The sequence below is a fragment of the Salvelinus fontinalis genome, chromosome 33 (genome assembly GCF_029448725.1).
Source record: "Salvelinus fontinalis isolate EN_2023a chromosome 33, ASM2944872v1, whole genome shotgun sequence".
NCBI classification, from domain to species: Eukaryota; Metazoa; Chordata; class Actinopteri; order Salmoniformes; family Salmonidae; genus Salvelinus; species Salvelinus fontinalis.
Window position 1 is genome coordinate 10,923,532 of NC_074697.1, and position 23,000 is coordinate 10,946,531.

Sequence of the window (23,000 nt, forward strand, 5' to 3'; positions counted from 1 at the left end):
ACAATATCATCGTAAAGTATGTTTTTTCAATATAGTTTAATCAGATTATTGAAATTTTTTCGGGAGTTTTGCCGTGTTCCGTTCTCTTCCGTTTGTTGACATGGAGAGATTCGCGCCACTTGGCAAGTGTGCTTGCTAAATCGAGAGGGAAAAAGGCCGTTCTAAATCCAAACAACGATTGTTCCCGACAAAGGACCCCTTGTACAACATTCTGATGAAAGATCAGCAAAAGTAGGACCCATTTTATGATGCTATTTCATATATCTGTCGAACATGTTGTGCTAGTCGTTCGCGCCCAGCTTTTGGGTACTCTCTCGCTATACCTAAGCTGGATGTCGTAATGAAGTTATTTTTAGAATTCTAACACGGCGATTGCATTAAGAACTAGTGTATCTATCATTTCCTATACAACATGTATTTTTTTAGTAATGTTTATGAATAGCTATTTGGTCAGAATATGTGTGTCAGAAAAAGTGTCAGAAAAATATCCGGACGTTGTGGGAAAAAGATGCTACGTTAGCACAATGTATAACCACTGATTTCAGCTCTAAATATGCACATTTTCGAACAAAACATACGTGTATGTATAACCTGATGTTATAGGACTGTCATCTGATGAAGCTTATCAAGGTTAGTCAAAAATGATATATCTTTTGCTGGTTTGTCACGATTGCTAACTTTTACTACTGGGGAATGGCTTGTGTTTCTGGCTATTGTGGTAAGCTAATATAACGCTATATTGTGTTTTCGCTGAAAAACACTTAAGAAATCGGAAATATTGTCTGGAATCACGAGAGGGCCTGTCTTTCATTTGCTGTACACTATGTATTTTTCAGAAATGTTTTATGATGAGTATTTAGGTATTTGACTTTGGTGTCTGTAATTATTCTGGCTGCTTTCGGTGCAATTTCTGATTGTAGCTGCAATGTAAACTATGATTTATACCTGAAATATGCACATTTTTCGAACAAAACATAGATTTATTGAATAACATGTTATAAGACTGTCATCTGATGAAGTTGTTTGTTGGTTAGTTTGAGTGGTTCTTGGTTAGTTAGGTTGGCTTTGTGCATGCTACCTGTGCTGTGAAAAATGTCTGTCCTTTTTTGTATTTGGTGGTGAGCTAACATAAATATACGTGCTGTTTTCGCTGTAAAACATTTTAAAAATCAGACATGTTGGCTGGATTCACAAGATGTGTACCTTTCATTTGCTGTATTGGACTTGTTAATGTGTGAAAGTTAAATATTTCTAAAAAATATATTTTGAATTTCGCGCTGTGCCTTTTCAGTGGAATGTGGGAGGCGTTCCGCTGGCAGAACGCCAGAGCCAGACAGGTTAAAGCTAGTGAGGGAGATAAGTGTTTCCAGTTTCAGAGATTTTTGTAGTTCATTCCAGTCATTGGCAGCAGAGAAATGGCACCGCCTAGTATAGAGGTCCTGGATGGCAGGGAGCTTGGCCCTAGTGATGTACTGGGCCATTCGCACTACCCTCTGTAGTGCCTTGCAGTCGGAAGCCGAGCATTTGCCATACCAGGCAGTGATGCAACCAGTCAGGATGCTCTCGATGGTGCAGCTGTTGAACCTTTTGAGGATCTGAGGACCAATGCTAAATCTTTTCAGTCTCCTGAGGGGGAATAGGTTTTGTTGTGCCCTCTTCACGACTGTCTTGGTGTGTTTGGACCATGTTAGTTTGTTGGTGATGTGGACACCAAGGAACTTGAAGCTCTCAACCTGCTCCACTGCAGCTCCGTCAATGAGGGGGCGTGCTCGGTCCTCTTTTTCCTGTAGTCCACAATCATCTCCTTTGTCTTGATCACGTTGAGGGAGAGGTTGTTGTCCTGGCACCACACGGCCAGGTCTCTGACCTCCTCCCTATATGCTGTCTCGTCGTTGTCGGTGATCAGGCCTATCACTGTTGTGTTATCGGCAAAATTAATGATGGTGTTGGAGTCGTACCTGGCCGTGCAGTCATGAGTGAACAGGGAGTACAGGAGGGAGCTGAGGGGCCCTGTGTTGAGGATAGCATTCTCACATAGGTGTTCCTTTTGTCCAGGTGGGAAAGGGCAGTGTGGAGTGCAATAGAGATTGCATTATCTGTGGATATGTTGGGGTGGTATGTAAATTGGAGTGGGTCTAGGGTTTCTGGGAAAATGGTATTGATGTGAGCAATGACCAGCCTTTCAAAGCACTTCATGGCTACAGACGTGTGCTACGGGTCGGTAGTCATTTGGGCAGGTTACCTTAGTGTTCTTTGGCACAGGCAGTATGGTGGTCTGCTTATTAGAGACTCGGACAGGAAAATGTCAGTGAAGACACTTGCCAGTTGGTCAGAGCATCCTCGCAGTCCACGTCCTGGTAATCGGTCTGGCCTTGTGGCCTTGTGAATGTTGACCTGTTTAAAACCTCTACCGCTTCTCTCTCCCGGATCCGGGATCCTCCTCATCAAAAAAGCTGACTAGCATAGCCTAGCCTAACGGGACAGGGATATCATATAATATAATTTTCATGAAATCACAAGTCCAAGACACCAAATGAACGATAAACATCTTGTGAATCCAGCCATCATTTCCGATTTTTTTAATGTTTTACAGCGAAAACACAATATGTATTTCTATTAGCTAACCACAATAGCCAAACACACAACCGCATATTTTCACCATGTTTCCACCGCATAGGTAGCTTTCACAAAACCAACAAAATAGAGATAAAATTAGTCACTAACCAAGAAACAACTTCATCAGATGACAGTCTTATAACATGTTATACAATACATTTATGTTTTGTTCGAAAATGTGCATATTTAAGGTAGAAATCATAGTTTTACATTGCAGCCAACATCCAAAATAGCACCAAAGCAGCCAGAATAATTACAGAGAGCAACATGAATACATAAATACTCATCATAAAACATTTATGAAAAATACATGGTGTAAGGCAAATGAAAGATAAACATCTTGTGAATCCAGCCAATATTTCTGTTTTTTTTAAGTGTTTTACAGCGAAAACACAATATAGAATTATATTAGCTTACCACAATAGCCAAACACACAAACACATTTATTCACCGCAAAGGTAGCTTTCGCAAAAACCAGCAAAAGATACAAAATTAATCACTAACCTTTGGACAACTTCATCAGATGACAGTCTTATAACATCATGTTATACAATACATTTATGTTTTGTTAGAAAATGTGCATATTTATAGCTACAAATCCTGGTAATACATTGTGAATACGTAGCAACGATTCACCAGAATCTCCGGAGATATTTTGGACACTCACCTAATCTGACCAAAGAACTCATCATAAACTTTACATAAAAATACTTGTTGTATGGCAAATGAAAGATACACTGGTCCTTAATGCAACCGCTGTGTTAGATTTTTTTAAATAACTTTACCATAACATACAGCTTGCGTTATTGTGAGACAGCACTCACCAACATGGCGGAGAATAGGAGTCAACATTTTACACAGAAATACGAAATAACATCATAAATGTTTTCTTACTTTTGCTGAGCTTCCATCAGAATGTTGTACAAGGAGTCCTTGGTCCAGAATAAATCGTTGTTTGGTTTTAGAATGTCCATTTCTTCTGTCGAATTCGCGCCACAATGCTAGCCAAGGTTGCTAACATTCCCATCCTTTCTTGGCGCAAAGAACGGAAAACTCCAAAAGTCCCAATAAACGTTGAATAAACTGATAAAACTCGGTTGAAAAAACCTACTTTATGATGTTATTATCATATGTATCAAATAAAATCAGAGCCGGAGATATTCGCCGTGTATACCGAACGCTTTTCAGAAGACAATGTCGAGCTCCCCCGCGCGCCTTTGAAGACAAAGAAAATACCGGACCTGTCACTCCAAAAGCTCTTATTCGACCTCAGATCAAGCTAGACACCCCATTCCACCTTCCACTGCCTGTTGACATCTAGTGGAAGGCGTATGAAGTGCATGCATATCGATAAATAAAAGCCAGTTGAATAGGCAGGCCCTGAAACAGAGCCTCGTTTTCAGATTTTTCACTTCCTGTATGGAAGTTTGCTGCAAAATGGGTTCTGTTTTACTCACAGATATAATTCAAACAGTTTTAGAAACTTGAGTGTTTTCTATCCAATAGTAATAATAATATGCATATTGTATGATCTAGAAAAGAGTACGAGGCCGTTTCATTTGGGCACAATTTTTTCCAAAGTGAAAACAGCGCCCCCGTATTGACAAGACATTGGCTGCGGAGTGCGTGATCACACAGTCTTCCGGTACAGCTGGTGCTCTCATACATGTTTCAGTGTTATTTGCCTCAAAGCGAGCATAGAAGTAGTGTAGCTCGTCTGGTAGGCTTGTGTCACTGGGCAGCTCTCGGCTGTGCTTCCCTTTGTAGTCTGTAATGGTTTGTAAGCCCTGCCACCGATGAGCGTCAGAGCCGGTGTAGTACGATTCGATCTTTGTCCTGTATTTGCCTGTTTGATGGTTCGTCGGAGGGCATAGCAGGGTTAGAATCCCGCTCCTTGAAATCGGCAGCTCTAGCCTTTAGCTCGGATGCGGATGTTGCCTGTAATCCATGGCTTCTGGTATGTACGTACAGTCACTGTGGGGACAATGTCATCAATGCACTTATTGATGAAGCCATTGACTGATGTGGTGTACTCCTCAATGACATCGGAGGAATCCCGGAACATATTCCAGTCTGTGCTAGCAAAACAGTCCTGTAGCTTAGAATCTGCTTCATCTGACCACTTTTTTATTGACCGAGTCACTGGTACTTCCTGCTTTAATTTTTGATGGAAGCAGGAATCAGGAGGATAGAATTATGGTCAGATTTACCAAATGGAGGGCGAGGGAGAGCTTTGTACGCGTCTCTGTGTGTGGAGTGAAGGTGGTGCAGAGATTTTTTAATCTGGTTACACATTTTAACATGCTGATAGAAATTTGGTAAAACGGATTTAAGTTTCCCTGCATTAAAGTCCCCGGCTACTAGGCGTGCCGCCTCTGGGTGAGCGTTTCCTTGTTTGCTTATGGCGGAATACAGCTCATTCAATGCTGTCTTAGCGCCAGCCTCTGACTGTGCTGGTACTGTATGTAAACAGCTATGAAAAATAGAGATGAAAACTCTCTAGGTAGGTAGTGTGGTCTATAGTTTATCATGAGATACTCTACCTCAGGCGAACAATAGCTTGAGACTTCCTTAGATATCGTGCACCAACTGTTATTTACAAAAATACATAGCTCGCCTTCCCTTGTCTTACCAGACGCCGCTGTTCTATCCTGCCGGTGCAGCGTATAACCAGCCAGCTGTATGTTGATAGTGTCGTCATTCACCCACGACTCCGTGAAGCACAAGATATTACAGTTTTGAAGGTCCCTTTGGTAGTTTAATCTTGCGAGTTGGCCATCTATTTTAATTCTCCAAAGATTGCACGTTTGCTAGCAGAATGGAAGGAAGTGGGGGTTTATTTGTATTCACCACCCTTGGCATTATTCCTATTTTGTTGCCTTATAACCTGGAATTAAAATAGATTTTTGGGGGGTTTGTATCATTTTATTTACACAACATGCCTACCACTTTGAAGATGCAAAATAAAAAAAATTGTAAAACAAACAAGAAATAAGACCCCAAAAAATTAAAACTTGAGCGTGCATAACTATTCATCCTCCCAAAGTCAATACTTTGTAGAGCCATCTTTTAAAGCAATTACAGCTGCAAGTCTCTTGGTGTATGTCTCTATAAGCTTGGCACATCTAGCCACTGGGATTTATGCCCATTCTTCAAGGCAAAACTGCTCCAGCTCCTTCAAGTTGGTTGGGTTCCGCTGGTGTACAGCAATCTTTAAGTCATATCACAGATTCTCAATTGGATTGAGGTCTGGGCTTTGACTAGGCCATTCCAAGACTTTTAAATGTTTCCCCTTAAACCACTCTAGTGTTGCTTTAGCAGTATGCTTAGGGTCATTGTCCTGCTGGAAGATGAACCTCTGTCCCAGTCTCAAATCTCTGGAAGACTGAAACAGGTTTCCCTCAAGAATTTCCCTGTATTTAGCGCCATCCATCATTCCTTCAATTCTGACCAGTTTCCCAGTCCCTGCCAATGAAAAACATCCCCACAGCATGATGCTGCCACCACGATGCTTCACTGTGGGGATGTTTTTTCAGGGTGATGAGAGGTGATGAGAGGTCATCAAAAAGAAATGAGGACCAAGGCACTCTTCATATAATAAATTAAAATGCCTTTATTAGTATGGCATGTTCAATAGAAACAAAGTTGTTTAAAAAGCGACGCGTTTCGGCTGCATGGCCTTCGTCAGGGAGTACAGAAAAAGGAGAATACAATGTCCTCTTTTGAAAGGCTTTTCCAATTAGCCCTAATTAGAAGAGGGAGTGGTTACCAAATTGGACACACCTAGTAAGCAATAATATACACATGAAAAGGTGAAATACTGTAGCTATGTTATCATGAGCATACAACTCCAAGTTAGAAGCATCAGAACACCCAGAGAGGCAGTTCCAACCCTAACCATGACTGGGAGATGAGAGGTGTTGGGTTTGCGCCAGACATAGTGTTTTCCTTGATGGCCAAAAAGCTCAATTTTAGTCTCATTGACCAGAGTACCTTCTTCCATATGTTTGGGGAGTCTCCCACATGCCTTTTGGCGAACACCAAATGTGTTTGCTTATTTTTTTCTTTAAGCAATGGCTTTCTTCTGGCCACTCTTCCGTAAAGCCCAGCTCTGTGGAGTGTACGGCTTAAAGTGGTCCTATGGACAGATACTCCAATCTCCGCTGTGGAGCTTTGCAGCTCCTTCAGGGTTATCTTTGGTCTCTTTGTTGCCTCTCTGATTAATGCCCTCCTTGCCTGGACCGTGAGTTTTGGTGGGCGGCCCTCTCTTGGCAGATTTGTTGTGGTGCCATAATCCTTCCATGTGTTAATAATTGATTTAATGGTGCTCCGTGGGATGTTCAAAGTTTAGGATATTTTTTTATAACCCAACCCTGAGCTGCACTTCTTCACAATTTTGTCCCTGATCTGTTTGGAGAGCTTCTTGGTCCCGCTTGATTGGTGGTGCCCCTTGCTTAGTGGTGTTGCAGACTCTGGGGCCTTTCGGGAACAGGTGTATATATACACTCAGATCATGTGACAGATCATGTGACACTTAGATTGCAGACAGGTGGACAAATTATGTAACTCTGAAGGTAATTGGTTGCACCAGATCTTATTTAGGGGCTTCATGGCAAAGGGGGTGAATACATATGCACGCACCACTTTTCTGTTTCTTTTTATTTATTGAAACAAGTTTTTTTTTTTTTTTCACTTTACCAATTTGGACTATTTTGCTTATGTCCATTACATGAAATCCAAATAAAAATCAATTTAAATGACTGGTTGTAATGCAACAAAATAGGGAAAAAAGCCAAGGGGATGACTACTTTTGCAAGGCACTATACGAATTCTCAGAAGTCAGCCCGCCCTTTGCCCCCTTTTTCTCCGCCTCCTCTTCACGCAAATCACGGGGATCTGGGCGTGTTCCCGAGAAAGCAGTATATCGTTCACGTCGGGCTCGTCAGACTCGTTAAAGGAAAAAAAGGATTCTGCCAGTCCGTGGTGAGTAATCGCAGTTATTTTTGGTCATAAGAGACGGTAGCGGCAACATTATGTACAAAATAAGTTTAAAAAATAAGTTACAAAAAATGAAAATAAACGAACAAAAAACACAATCGGTTGGGGACACGTAAAACGTAGCCAGCAGCATACCACCCTGCATACCACTGCTGGCTTGCTTCTGAAGCTAAGCAGGGTTGGTCCTGGTCAGTCCCTGGATGGGAGACCAGATGCTGCTGGAAGTGGTGTTGGAGGGCCAGTAGGAGGCACTCTTTCCTCTGGTCTAATAAAAATATCCCAATGCCCCAGGGCAGTGATTGGGGACACTGCCCTGTGTATAGGGTGCCGTCTTTCGGATGGGACGTTAAACGGGTGTCCTGACTCTCTGAGGTCATTAAAGATCCCATGGCACTTATCGTAAGAGTAGGGGTGTTAACCCCGGTGTCCTGGCTAAATTCCCAATCTGGCCCTCAAAACATCATGGTCACCTAATAATCCCCAGTTTACAATTGGCTCATTCATCCCCCTCCTCTCCCCTGTAACCATTCCCCAGGTCGTTGCTGCAAATGAGAACGTGTTCTCAGTCAACTTACCTGGTAAAATAAAATAAAAAAATAAAAACCAGACTGCACAAGCTACATATGGACACTATACCAAAACAAATGATCTAATGAGTATCTCTTCGCAGCAGAATCTGCAGAGCTGGGATAGTTGTGTCCCCCATGTACAGTACATAATTCTTGCAAACAGTAGAATGTTTTGTATAATAATTTAAAAAAATGAAAAACTGTATGTTTTGAATCCATCTTAATTTTGTGTATCAGCTCATAAACCATGTGCCATGGAATCGGAAGATTGAAAATCTCTTCCCAACTATTTTGCCATCTGTATGGCATAGCTGTACATTTTTTGGACCTTAAATTAAACTGGTATACTTCACAATTTTCTTTAACCAATCTTGGTCTTTAATGCAGGGCCAACAGACAAGTTCCTTACTCCCCCCCCCCCCTCAACTTGCCATTTTTGTGGTAATGCTGCAATTAGTTGGTTGTAATTTTGGATAGAGCAGACATTTCCATATATTTTTGTTAGCTGTATGTGTGACAACTCAACCAGTACTATTTATGATATAATTTACAAAGATTATACCGTCCCCCCCACCCAAAAATAATGTTTTTTCATCAATTAGTGTATTTGAGTTTAACCATAATATTTGTTGTAATATTTGTGCCTTATTTTCTGGTGGATTAAACTGATATTGCAATCAACTTTCTTATTTATCTTTCACTATCTTCTAATACGGCTAAAAGATGCAGTTAGGCCTCATGGTTATGTTATGGTTGTGTTGTGGTTGTTTCCTGGTAGTGGTTCTTACCCTGTGGTTCTCTGACCACCTGTCTGGCGCTGTTTGTGAGCACCCCGTCAGTCCACTCCCTAGTGTCCATGTCTATGTGACCCAGCAGCTGCTGGCGGGGCATGGCTTTGGGGTTCACTGTATACTGCTTCACCTAAACACAACATGACAGCGTTCAGGACAGCCAGGGACAGTGGCTGCATCTCAAATGACATGATTTTGTTGTATTTTACCCACTTTTTCTCCACAATTTAGATCTAGTCTCATCACTGCAACTCCCCAACGGCGCTCGGGAGGCAAAGTTCCAGTCATGCGTCCCCCGAAACATGACCAACCAAACCACACTTCTTAACACCCGCCCGCTTAACCCGGAAGCCAGCCGCACCAATGTGTCAGAGGAAACACTGTTCAACTGACGAGCGAGGTCAGCCTGCAGGTGCCCGGCCTGCCACAAGGAGTCGCTAGAGCGCGATGAGCCATGTAAAGCCTCCCCCGGCCAAGCCCTCCCCTAACCCAGACGACGCTGGGCCAACTGTGCGCTGCCCTATGGGACTCCCGATCACGGCCGGTTGTGATACAGTGCCTTAGACCACTGCGCCACTCTTGAGGCCACTCAAATTACATTCTATTAGTAGTTGGAATGTTACATGAATAAAACATTAATATGATTAATGATAACTAGGGTGCAGAGCCGTGGGAGTGTAACGCAGACAGAATAACAATAAAAGGATTGTGATTATCATGATTAATCAGGTGTGTACTCACCACCCTGCCTGTCCTGCCCAGGGCGGCACGCAGCATCCTCCACAGAGTAGATTTACCTGCCCCGCTGGGACCTACGATCACCACTCCCATACGCTGTCTCAACTGCTCACACAGCTCCAGAGCCTTCTTCATCTACAGAGAAAAACTACTTTATTCATCCATCCAACCCTCCATCCATCCAACCCTCCATCCCTCCATCCATCCAACCCTCCATCCCTCTATACCTCCATCCCTCCATCCCTCCAACCCTCTATACCTCTATACCTCCATCCATCCAACCCTCTATACCTCCAACCCTCTATACCTCTATACCTCCATCCATCCAACCCTCTATACCTCCATCCATCCATCCCTCTATACATCCATCCCTCCATCCATCCAACCCTCTATACCTACATCCCTCCAGCCCTACATCCCTCCATCCATCCATCCCTCCAGCCCTACATCCCTCCAGCCCTACATCCCTCCATCCATCCAACCCTCCTTTCTTCTATCCTCTTGACTAAACAGCTCATACTACTCCAGACCAGAGCTTTCATTATGAATGGGGAGTGCCCCACAAACACACGGTCACATACACACACACACGGCCACAGTCACCCACCTGGCTGGGTATGAGTTCGAGGTGTGCCTCCTCGTAGACGGCCTGCAGTGCGTGGCTGAGGGTCTGGTCCTCCACGTCAGTAAAACCCACCCCAGGGAACACATCTTGGACCAAGGCATCAAACCTGCTGCTGTCTGCAAATGTCAGCTTTGACATGGTGTTCAACCTCAGTGCCTGCACCACCAGAACACTCTCCTTGACTGGGGAACACCGAAATAGAGAGGGAGGGGGACAGAGATAGACTTTAATGAAGACAACTTCTCCATCCTGGAGGGGAAAATCAATCATTTCCAGACTCAGTGACATGTACTAGTCTGTGGAGACCTAAATGCCAGAACTGGACAAGAACCTGACACCCTCAGCACACAGGGGAACAAACACCTACCTGGAGGTGACAGTATTCCCTCCCCCATATGCCCCCCTAGACACAACTATGACAACATAACCAACAAAAACGAATCACAACTCCTGCAGCTCTGTCGCACGGTGGGTCTGTACATAGTAGGCTTCGAGGGGACTCCTATGGTAGGTACACCTATAGCTCATCTCTTGGCAGTAGTACTGTAGACTACTTCATCACTGACCTCAACCCAGAGTCTCTCAGAGCATTCACAGTCAGCCCACTGACACTCCTATAAGATCACAGCAAAATCACACTCTACTTGAACAGAGCAATACTCAATCATGAGGCATCAAAGCCAAAGGAACTGAGTAATATCAATAAATGCTATAGATGGAAGGAATGCAGTCTGGAAACCTACCAAAAAACAATTAGGTAACAACAAATTCAATCCCTTTCAGACAACTTCCTGGACAAAATGTTACACTGTAATAGTGAAGGTGTAGAAAGTCTAAACAGTATATTTGACGTCTCAGCTTCCCTATCAAATCAAAAAAAATCTAAAATAGAAAACCGAAGAAAATGAACAACAATGACAAATGGTTTGATGAAGAATGCAAAAATCTAAGAAAGAAATTGAGAAACCTGTCCAACCAAAAACATAGACCCAGAAAACACTAAAACAATACAGACATTCACTAAGGAAAAAGATACCCGCTAATGATCAAAATCCAGAAAAGAGCCATTAAATTCTACAACCACCTAAAAGGAAGCGATTCCCAAACCTTCCACAACAAAGCCATCACCTACAGAGAGGTGAACCTGGAGAAGAGTCCCCTAAGCAAGCTGGTCCTGGGGCTCTGTTCACAAACACAAACACACCCCACAGAGCCCCAGGACCGCAACACAATTAGACCCAAACAAATCATGATAAAACAAAAAAAGATGATTACTTGACACATTGGAAAGAATTAACAAAAAAACTGAGCAAACTAGAATTAGATTTGGCCTTAAACAGAGAGTACACAGTGGCAGAATACCTGACCACCGTGACTGACCTAAACTTAAGGAAAGATTTGACTATGTACAGACTCAGTGAGCATAGCCTTGCTATTGAGAAGGGCTGCTGAAACCAGACCTGGCTCTCAAGAGAAGACAGGCTATGTGCTCACTGCCCACAAAATGAGGTGGAAACTGAGCTGCACTTCCTAACCTCCTGCCAAATGTATGACCATATTAGAGACACATATTTCCCTCAGATTACACAGACCCACAAAGAATTCGAAAACAAACCCGATTTTGATAAACTCCCATATCTATTGGGTGAAATTCCACAGTGTGTCATCACAGCAGCAAGATTTGTGACCTGTTGCCACAAGAAAAGGTCAACCAGTGAAGAACAAACACCATTGTAAATGCAACCCATATTTATGTTTATTTATTTTCCCTTTTGTACTTTAACCATTTGCACATCATTACAACACTGTATATAGACATAATATGACATTTGTAATGTCTTTATTCTTTTGGAACTTCTGTATGTGTAATGTTTAATGTTAATTTTTATTGTTTATTTCACTTTTGTATATTATCTACTTCACTTGCTTTGGCAATGTTTCCCATGCCAATAAAGCCCCTTGAATTATATTTAATTGATAGAGGGGGAGGGAGAACACAGAGATATAGGGGTTTCAGGGGGAACACAGAGATAGAGGGGTTGGAGAGGGAACACAGAGATAGAGGGGATAGAGGGGGAACACTGAGATAGAGGGGATGGAGGGGGAACACTGAGATAGAGGGGTTGGAGGGGAACACAGAGATAGAGGGGATAGAGGGGGAACACAGAGATAGAGGGGATGGAGGGGAACACAGAGATAGAGGGGATAGAGGGGAACACAGAGATATAGGGGTTTCAGGGGGAACACAGAGATAGAGGGGTTGGAGAGGGAACACAGAGATAGAGGGGTTGGGAGGGGAACACAGAGATAGAGGGGATAGAGGGGGAACACTGAGATAGAGGGGATGGAGGGGGAACACAGAGATAGAGGGGTTGGAGGGGAACACAGAGATAGAGGGGATAGAGGGGGAACACTGAGATAGAGGGGTTGGAGAGGGAACACAGAGATAGAGGGGTTGGGAGGGGAACACTGAGATAGAGGGGATGGAGGGGGAACACTGAGATAGAGGGGTTGGAGAGGGAACACAGAGATAGAGGGGATAGAGGGGAACACTGAGATAGAGGGGATAGAGGGGAACACAGAGATAGAGGGGATGGAGGGGGAACACAGAGATAGAGGGGGGGCAGAGAGGGGATATAGGGAAGAGAGGAGTTCATTTGTATAAAAATTAACTTGTTTCTTTGTTATACTGCTACACTGTGTCTCTACTAGCTACATCAGCAGCTTTATACATGTGCTAATTACGACCCGTGTCATGATTTAGAGTTCATCAATACTTTTGTTCTCCTCTCTAAAGCTGCTGGCACTAGAGGCACAGAAGCAGGGCTAGTTTTTCACTGGAACATTTGGCCTGACAATAGAGGGAGGGAGCAAACAGAGAAAGCCCCCGGGACAAATGTACTGTCTGACAAATAGAGTAAACGAGAGAGAGCGAGAGAGAGAGACAGAGCGATCAACCAAGGATCAGAGAGATATGGACAGCCAGGCATCAGGGGGAGGCAGGGAAAGGTCCAAGAGAGGGGGAAAGAGAGAGGAAGAGGCAAGGAGGGAAGATGGGAGAGAGGGGGCAAGAGAGAGGAAGAGGCAAAGAGGGAAGATGGGAGAGAGGGGGCAAGAGAGAGGGAGAGGCAAGGAGGGAAGATGGGAGAGAGGGGGCAAGAGAGAGGAAGAGGCAAAGAGGGAAGATGGGAGAGAGGGGGCAAGAGAGAGGGAGAGGCAAGGAGGGAAGATGGGAGAGAGGGGGCAAGAGAGAGGAAGAGGCAAAGAGGGAAGATGGGAGAGAGGGATGGGGATGAAAACAGCTAAGACCAGTGTTTGAGAAAAAGGACAAAGGGACAGAGAGAGCCCAAAGGCTGAGACAGAGGACCGTTTTTAGGGGATATTCGGCTATAAATAAATACAAAAAATTGGGAGTTTTTTGGGGGGTGGGGAGTAAGTGTCAGTTTAGGGAAATATTTGGCTATTAGGGATGTTTGGGGGGTGGGGAGTAAGTGTCTGTTTAGGGGTCTTACTCTTGTTCTTGGCCTCACTCCTCCTCTGCTGCTGCAGCAGTCTGCCACAGCCTCTCAGCACCGTCTTCAGAGCCCTCAGACCCCAGTCATAGTGTTGCTGGGGGGTCAACAGCTCCCTACACAGTACATACATAAATACATACTGTAGATACATACACGCCCAGTCACAAAACATATCCCAACAAACAGATACAGAGACCTATTAACAGGATAGTGACCGATTTTATCAATCAAGCCCCTTTTCTAGTCAGATGAACTCATGGATACCATCTGTATGTCTCTGCATGCGGCTTGAAGAAAGTTTACTGCACACAGAGACTTAAAAATGTTATCCAGGAGTTTAGACGTCTCTAGGGAAGTGGAAAAGGGGATTAGTTTCCAAAAAGTTGCACTATCACTTTGGAATAGACACAAAAGGCACACCTGGCGAGGTTGAAGATGGCGACCAGCTTGCGTCCCAGTATCTCTCCGTCTTTGAAGCCCTCTGAGTAGAGGATGACCTCAGCGATGAGCTCGTTGTCTGGTCGGGACATGGCCACGGGCCTGAACAGCTGCTTCAGGTTGTCAGGCAGCTTCTGTCTCCCTCCATAACCCTTCCCAGCTGGATTCAATGTTATAAACACCCCCGAGTTAGGGTCCAACTCCACCTGACAGACAGACACAGAGACAGAGAGAAAAGGCAGCAAAAGTTTAAAATACCAGTGTGCAATATACCATACAAGTATCTGCGTGCAAGAATGCCTAAGTGACTGTGTGACTAAGTGTGTGGTCACCTCCTTGCCCAGCAGCTCACAGCTGGTCCTGTGGTTCTTCAGTGAGTTCTGGATGGCCTGTATCTGCATGGACACTGCAGACAGCACAGCCTCCTCCAGGCGGTTGAACTCATCAAAGCAGCCCCACGCTCCACACTTCACCAGCCCCACAAAGATACGCCCCATAGACTTCACATCTATACCCTGCAACACACCATGTATTCATTCATTAATCTATTTACTTTATTTATCCATCTATCCTTTATTCATTTACTTTATTTATTTATCCATCCTTTATTTATCCATATATCCTTTATTCATTTACTTTATTCATTTATTCATCATTTATTTATTTATTCATCCATATATCCTTTATTCATTTACTTTATTTATTTATTCATCATTTATTTATTTATTTATTCATCCATCCTTTCTTGAAATTAGTTAATTTCTTTCCCGAAAAATACAATTCACTTTGTTACATTTCTGAGTTTTACTAATGTGTCTGTTCGTGCATGCGTGTGTGTGTGTGTGTGTGTCTGTGTGCATTCGTCACATGTGTGACTGCGTGTGTGTGTTTACCTCATCACAGTTGAAGACCAGTACTTGTCTTCCGAACAGGCCCCCCAGTGCTTTGACTGACTCAGTCTTGCCGGTGCCGGCAGGGCCGTAGGGGTTTCCCCCCAAACCCATCATCATGGCCTGGGTCAGGGTCAGATAACACTTATCAGTCAGGGGGGTGTGGACCAGCTTAGACGCATTACCCTGGGAGAGATAGAGAGAGGAGGGGATGGAGGGATGGAGAGAGTGACAGGGACAGAGGGGATGACAGTGTGTTGAGGCAGACTCTGCAGAGAGACTGCAGAACACACAGTGTAGCAGGGCTAATGGAGTCATTCAGAGGTGTCCTCATCTCTGGGTGAACGTCTCCCTCTAATGGTGCAGTACAGTAGAGCGCTGTAGTTTAACTGTTGCCTGGTACTGAAGTGTGTAGAAATCTCCTTTAGACGTGTACAGGTGTGTGTAGATGAAGTGGTCAGAAGTAAAGTACCAGTCAAAAGTTTGGACACCTACGCATTCAAGGGTTTTTCTTTATTTTTTTTTACTATATTCTACATTTGAGATTCTTTAAAAAGTAGCCACCCTTTGCCTCGATGACAGACTTTGCAAGCATTCTCTCAACCAGCTTCACCTGGAATGCTTTTTCAACAGTCTTGTTGGAGTTCCCACATTTGCTGAGCACTTGTTGGCTGCTTTTCCTTCACTCTGCGGTCCAACTCATCTGAATTGAGTTGAGGTTGGGTGATTGTGGAGGCCAGGTGATCCATCTGTAAATAGCCCATCCAACCACCTACCTACCTACCTACCTACCTACCTCATCCCCATATGTTTTTGTTTTTCTGCTCTTTTGCACACCAGTATTTCTACCTGCACATCCTGATGTGCACATATATCACTCCAGTGGAAATTACTAAATTGTAATTACTCAGCACGATTGGCCTATTTAATGCCTTACCTCCTTACTTCATTTGCACACACTGTATACAGGTTTTTCTATTGTGTTATTAACTGTATGCTTGTTTATTCCATGTGTAACTCTGTGTTGCTTTTGTCACACTGCTTTGCTTTATCTTGGCCAGGTCGCAGTTGCAAATGAGAACTTGTTCTCAACTGGCCTACCTGGTTAAATAAAGGTGAAATAAAAAAATGTAAATCTGATGCAGCACACCATCACTCTCCTTCTTGGTCAAATAGCCCTTACACAGCCTGGAGGTGTGTTGGGTCATTGTCCTGTTGAAAAACAAATGATAGTCCCACTAAGTGCAAACCAGATGGGATGGTGTATCGCTGCAGAATTCTGTGGTAGCCATGCTGGTTAAGTGTGCCTTGAATTGTAAATAGATCACTGACAGTGTCACCAGCAAAGCACCCCCACACCGTCACACCTCCTCCTCCATGCCTCACGGTGGGAACCACACATGCGGAGGTCATCCGTTCGCCTACTCTGCGTCTCACAAAGACAGAGGTTGGAACTTAAAATCTGAAATTTGGACTCATCAGACCAAAGGACAGATTTCCACTGGTCTAATGTCCATTGCTCGTGTTTCTTGGCCCAAGCAAGTCTCTTCTTCTTATTGGTGTCCTTTAGTAGTGGTTGCTTTGCAGCAATTCGGCCATGAAGGCCTGAATCACATAGTCTCCTCTGAACAGTTGATGTTGAGATGTGTCTGTTACTTGAACTCTGTGAAGAATTTATTTGAGCTGCAATTTCTGAGGCTGATAACTCTAATGAACTTCTTCTCTGCAGCAGAGGTAACTCTGGGTCTTCCTTTCCTGTGGCGGTCCTCATGACAGCCAGCATCATCATAGCGCTCAATGGTTTTTGCGACTGTACTTGAAGAAACTTATTGACGGACCTTCATGTCTTAAAGTAATGATGTACTGTCGTTTCTCTTTGCTTATTTGAGCTGTTCTTGCCATAATATCAACTTGGTCTTTTACCAAATAGGGCTATCTTCTGTATACCAACCCTACCTTGTCACAAAACAACTAATTGGCTAAAACGCATTAAGAAGGAAAGAAATTCCACAAATCAACTTTAACAAGGCACAACTGTTAATTGAAATGCATTCCAGGTGACTACCTCATGAAGCTGGTTGAGAGAATGTCAAAAGTGTGCAATGCTGTCATCAAGGCAAAGGGTGGCTACTTTGAACAATCTCAAATATAAAATATATTTTCATTTGTTTTACCACTTTTTATTTACTACATGATTCCATATGTGTTATTTCATAGTTTTGAGTCTTCACTATTATTCTACAATATAAAAAATAGTAAAAACTAAAAACAACAAAAACCTTGAATGAGTAGAATGTGTCCAAACGTTTGACTGGTACTGTATATCTGTGTAGAGGTTAATGTACCTGGTACTCGTATGTGTAGCTGAAGAGAGCGTCAACCATCTGTATGGAGCAGCATTTGTCGTTGTTGAGGTAGAAACGGAGCTGTTTCCTCCAGGCCCAGGAGTCAGGGCTGCTCACTCCCGCCTCACACAGCTGCTTCACCACACTGATGTTATGGATGATGTCCAGGATCAGAGCCTTCAGCTTCAGCTGCAACACACTTGACTCTATGGGGGACAAGAATACTATCAGCACAGACCCTGTCTCTCAAAATGGCTCACTATTACCAATATAGTGCACAGATTCTGATCAGAGCTATGTAGGCCTAGCTCTCGAGTCTATCATGCTCAGGCCATGTGGTTGTTGATAACGCTAACGGTATTGATATGATCCTTTTAGATCTGGCCCTAGTCATGACTCCCCCAGGACTGTATCTAATGCTTAGGCATTAGTGCTGTGAGCAGAGCTTTGTGGCCTCTCCCTCAGTCAGAGAGCTTCTCCTCCCCAGCCAGTCCCCACATCCCCGGGGCTCTCCCTCAGTCAGAGCTTCTCCTCCCCAGCCGGTCCCCACATCCCCGGGGCTCTCCCTCAGTCAGAGCTTCTCCTCCCCAGCCGGTCCCCACATCCCCGGGGCTCTCCCTCAGTCAGAGCTTCTCCTCCCCAGCCGGTCCCCACATCCCCGGGGCTCTCCCTCAGTCAGAGAGCTTCTCCTCCCCAGCCGGTCCCCACAGGAGCTGCTTTATGTAGCTATTCATTAGGGGCCGGCCATTAGATTAGACTGACAGTTGTTACTGCAGCCTCTTAACAAGCCTATTTAGCCTGGGGAGCTGGGGAGAGACACACACACATGTACTGGTTATCTGACCTCTTTAGCCTGGGGAGCGACACACACGTACTGTTTAACCTTTATTTAACTAGGCAAGTCAGTTAAGAACACATTCTTATTTACAATGATGGCCTAGGAACGGTGGGTTAACTGTCTTGTTCAGGGGCAGAACGACCTTGTCGGCTCGGGGATTCAATCTAGCAACCTTTCGGTTACTGGCCCAACGCTCAACGCTCTCAACCACTAGGCTACCTGCCGCTCCCAAATGAGCCACTGTAACAACAAGCAACCACACAGAGACCTGTGTTTCCCGTCTCCTCAGAGCTGGTGTCTACGCTGGTGTAGTGCTCCAGCTTAGCGGTGAGCTCCACCTCCAGCGGCTGCAGACTGCTGTTTCTCAGACCACTCTCCACCTCCTCAGTGAACTGGATCTGCTCTGCCAAGCACAGGATCTATACCCGGAGACAACAAGTCACACAGGAGTCGATTAGAAGTCAGACAGGAGTTGCACAGGATCTACACCAGGAGATACAGGAGTCAATCAGGAGTCAATTAGGAGTCACACAGGAGTTGCACAGGATCTACACCAGGAGGTACAAGAGTCAGACAGATATTACACAGGCTCTGCACCAGGAGATACAGGAGTCAGACAGGAGTCAATCAGGAGTCAATCAGGGGTCGATTAGATGTCAGACAGGAGTTACAAAGGATTTACACCAGGAGACACAGGAGTCAGAAAGGAGTCAGACAGGAGTCAATCAGGAGTCAGACAGGAGTTATACAGGAGTCAGACAGGAGTTATACTGGAGCCAGACAGGAGTTATATACTGGAGTCCATCATGAGTCAGACAGGAGTCATACTGGAGTCAGACAGGAGTCATACAGGAGTCAGACAGGAGTCAATCATGAGTCAGACAGGAGTCAATCATGAGTCAGACAGGAGTCATACTGGAGTCAGACAGGAGTCATACTGGAGTCAGACAGGAGTCATACTGGAGTCAGACAGGAGTCATACTGGAGTCAGACAGGAGTCATACTGGAGTCAGACAGGAGTCATACAGGAGTCAGACAGGAGTCAGACAGGAGTCATACATGAGTCATACTGGAGTCATAATGGAGTCATAATGGAGTCATAATGGAGTCACAATGGAGTCATAATGGAGTCATAATGGAGTCAGACAGGAGTCAGACAGGAGTCAGACAGGAGTCAGACATGAGTCATACTGGAGTCATACTGGAGTCATACTGGAGTCATACTGGAGTCATACTGGAGTCAGACAGGAGTCAGACAGGAGTCAGACAGGAGTCAGACAGGAGTCATAATGGAGTCAGACAGGAGTCATAATGGAGTCAGACAGGAGTCATACTGGAGTCAGACAGGAGTCATAATGGAGTCAGACAGGAGTCATACTGGAGTAAGACAGGAGTCATAATGGAGTCAGACAGGAGTCAGACAGGAGTCAGACAGGAGTCAGACAGGAGTCATACTGGAGTCAGACAGAAGTTATAATGAGTCAGACAGGAGTTATAATGAGTCAATCAGGAGTCAGACAGGATTCAAACAAGAGTTATACTGGAGTCAGACAGGAGTCAAACAGGAGTTATACGGGAGTCCGACAGGAGTCAGACAGGAGTCAGACAGGAGTCAGACAGGAGTTACACCAGTTATACTGGAGTCAGACAGGAGATATACTGGAGTCAAACAGGAGTTATACGGGAGTCAGACAGGAGTCAGACAGGAGTTATACTGGAGTCAGACAGGAGTTATACTGGAGTCAGACAGGAGTTATACTGGAGTCAGACAGGAGTTATACTGGAGTCAGACAGGAGTTATACTGGAGTCAGACAGGAGTTATACTGGAGTCAGACAGGTGTCATACAGGAGTTATCCTGGAGTCAGACAGGTGTTATCCTGGAGTCAGACAGGAGTTATACTGGAGTCAGACATGAGTTATACTGGAGTCAAACATGAGTTATACTGGAGTCAGACATGAGTTATACTGGAGTCAGACAGGAGTTATACTGGAGTCAGACAGGAGTTATACTGGAGTCAGACAGGAGTTATACAGGAGTTATACAGGAGTCAGACCGGACTCATACTTTAGTCAATCTGGACAGGAGTCAGACAAGAGTTATACTGGAGTCAGACAGGAGTTATACTGGAGTCAGACAGGAGTTATACTGGAGTCAGACAGGAGTCATACAGGAGTCAGACAGGAGTCATACTGGAGTCAGACATGAGTTATACTGGAGTCAGACAGGAGTTATACTGGAGTCAGACAGGAGTTATACTGGAGTCAGACAGGAGTTATACTGGAGTCAGACAGGAGTTATACTGGAGTCAGACAGGAGTTATACTGGAGTCAGACAGGAGTTATACTGGAGTCAGACAGGAGTTATACTGGAGTCAGACAGGAGTTATACTGGAGTCAGACAGGAGTTATACTGGAGTCAAACATGAGTTATACTGGAGTCAGACATGAGTTATACTGGAGTCAGACAGGAGTTATACTGGAGTCAGACAGGAGTTATACTGGAGTCAGACAGGAGTTATACAGGAGTTATACAGGAGTCAGACCGGACTCATACTTTAGTCAATCTGGACAGGAGTCAGACAAGAGTTATACTGGAGTCAGACAGGAGTTATACTGGAGTCAGACAGGAGTTATACTGGAGTCAGACAGGAGTCATACAGGAGTCAGACAGGAGTCATACTGGAGTCAGACATGAGTTATACTGGAGTCAGACAGGAGTTATACTGGAGTCAGACAGGAGTTATACTGGAGTCAGACAGGAGTTATACTGGAGTCAGACAGGAGTTATACTGGAGTCAGACAGGACTCATAGTTTAGTCAATCTGGACAGGAGTCAGACAGGATTCAGACAAGAGTTATACAGGAGTTAGACAGGATTCAGACAGGAGTCATACTGGAGTTAGACTGGAGTTATACTGGAGTCAGACAGGGGTTATCTTGGAGTCAGACAGGAGTTATCCTGGAGTCAGACAGGAGTTATCCTGGAGTCAGACAGGAGTTATCCTGGAGTCAGACAGGAGTTATCCTGGAGCCAGACAGGAGTTATACTGGAGCCAGACAGGAGTTATACTGGAGTCAGACAGGAGTTATACTCGAGTCAGACAGGAGTTATCCTGGAGTCAGACATGAGTTATACTGGAGTCAGACAGGAGTTATACTGGAGTCAGACAGGAGTTATCCTGGAGTCAGACAGGAGTTATCCTGGAGTCAGACATGAGTTATACTGGAGTCAGACAGGAGTTATCCTGGAGTCAGACATGAGTTATACTGGAGTCAGACAGGAGTCATACAGGAGTCATACTGGAGTCAGACAGGAGTTATACTGGAGCCAGACAGGAGTCAGAAAGGAGTCAGACAGGAGTCAGACAGGAGTTATACTGGAGTCAGACATGAGTTATACTGTAGTCAGACAGGAGTCATACAGGAGTCATACTGGAGTCATACAGGAGTCATACTGGAGTCAGATAGGAGTTATACTGGAGCCAGACAGGAGTCAGAAAGGAGTCAGACAGGAGTCAGACAGGAGTCATACAGGAGTCATACAGGAGTCATACTGGAGTCATACTGGAGTCAGACAGGTGTCATACAGGAGTTATCCTGGAGTCAGACAGGTGTTATCCTGGAGTCAGACAGGAGTTATACTGGAGTCAGACAGGAGTTATACTGGAGTCAGACATGAGTTATACTGGAGTCAGACATGAGTTATACTGGAGTCAGACAGGAGTTATACTGGAGTCAGACAGGAGTTATACTGGAGTCAGACAGGAGTCATACAGGAGTCAGACAGGAGTCATACTGGAGTCAGACATGAGTTATACTGGAGTCAGACAGGAGTTATACTGGAGTCAGACAGGAGTTATACTGGAGTCAGACAGGAGTTATACTGGAGTCAGACAGGAGTTATACTGGAGTCAGACAGGACTCATAGTTTAGTCAATCTGGACAGGAGTCAGACAGGATTCAGACAGGAGTCATACTGGAGTTAGACAGGATTCAGACAGGAGTCATACTGGAGTTAGACTGGAGTTATACTGGAGTCAGACAGGGGTTATCTTGGAGTCAGACAGGAGTTATCCTGGAGTCAGACAGGAGTTATCCTGGAGTCAGACAGGAGTTATCCTGGAGTCAGACAGGAGTTATCCTGGAGCCAGACAGGAGTTATACTGGAGCCAGACAGGAGTTATACTGGAGTCAGACAGGAGTTATACTGGAGTCAGACAGGAGTTATCCTGGAGTCAGACATGAGTTATACTGGAGTCAGACAGGAGTTATCCTGGAGTCAGACAGGAGTTATCCTGGAGTCAGACAGGAGTTATCCTGGAGTCAGACAGGAGTTATCCTGGAGTCAGACATGAGTTATACTGGAGTCAGACAGGAGTTATCCTGGAGTCAGACATGAGTTATACTGGAGTCAGACAGGAGTCATACAGGAGTCATACTGGAGTCATACAGGAGTCAGACAGGAGTCATACAGGAGTCATACTGGAATCATACAGGAGTCATACTGGAGTCAGACAGGAGTTATACTGGAGCCAGACAGGAGTCAGAAAGGAGTCAGACAGGAGTCAGACAGGAGTTATACTGGAGTCAGACATGAGTTATACTGGAGTCAGACAGGAGTCATACAGGAGTCAT

The 23,000-nt window shown here is 44.6% G+C and overlaps 1 protein-coding gene across 1 annotated transcript in view; it reads right to left on the reverse strand.

Moving 5' to 3' along the window:
* LOC129832535 (cytoplasmic dynein 2 heavy chain 1-like) overlaps positions 1 to 23,000 on the reverse strand; it is a 166,436-nt gene that overhangs the window by 116,333 nt on the left and 27,103 nt on the right. The window contains exons 32-40 of the mRNA XM_055896654.1: positions 18,632 to 18,782; positions 17,526 to 17,731; positions 15,184 to 15,366; positions 14,623 to 14,805; positions 14,273 to 14,496; positions 13,850 to 13,965; positions 10,320 to 10,519; positions 9,716 to 9,847; positions 8,972 to 9,104 (exon numbers count right to left, since the gene is read on the reverse strand). Of these exons, the coding sequence (XP_055752629.1) occupies positions 8,972 to 9,104; positions 9,716 to 9,847; positions 10,320 to 10,519; positions 13,850 to 13,965; positions 14,273 to 14,496; positions 14,623 to 14,805; positions 15,184 to 15,366; positions 17,526 to 17,731; positions 18,632 to 18,782 (1,528 nt within the window). The remainder of the gene's footprint in view (positions 1 to 8,971; positions 9,105 to 9,715; positions 9,848 to 10,319; positions 10,520 to 13,849; positions 13,966 to 14,272; positions 14,497 to 14,622; positions 14,806 to 15,183; positions 15,367 to 17,525; positions 17,732 to 18,631; positions 18,783 to 23,000) is intronic.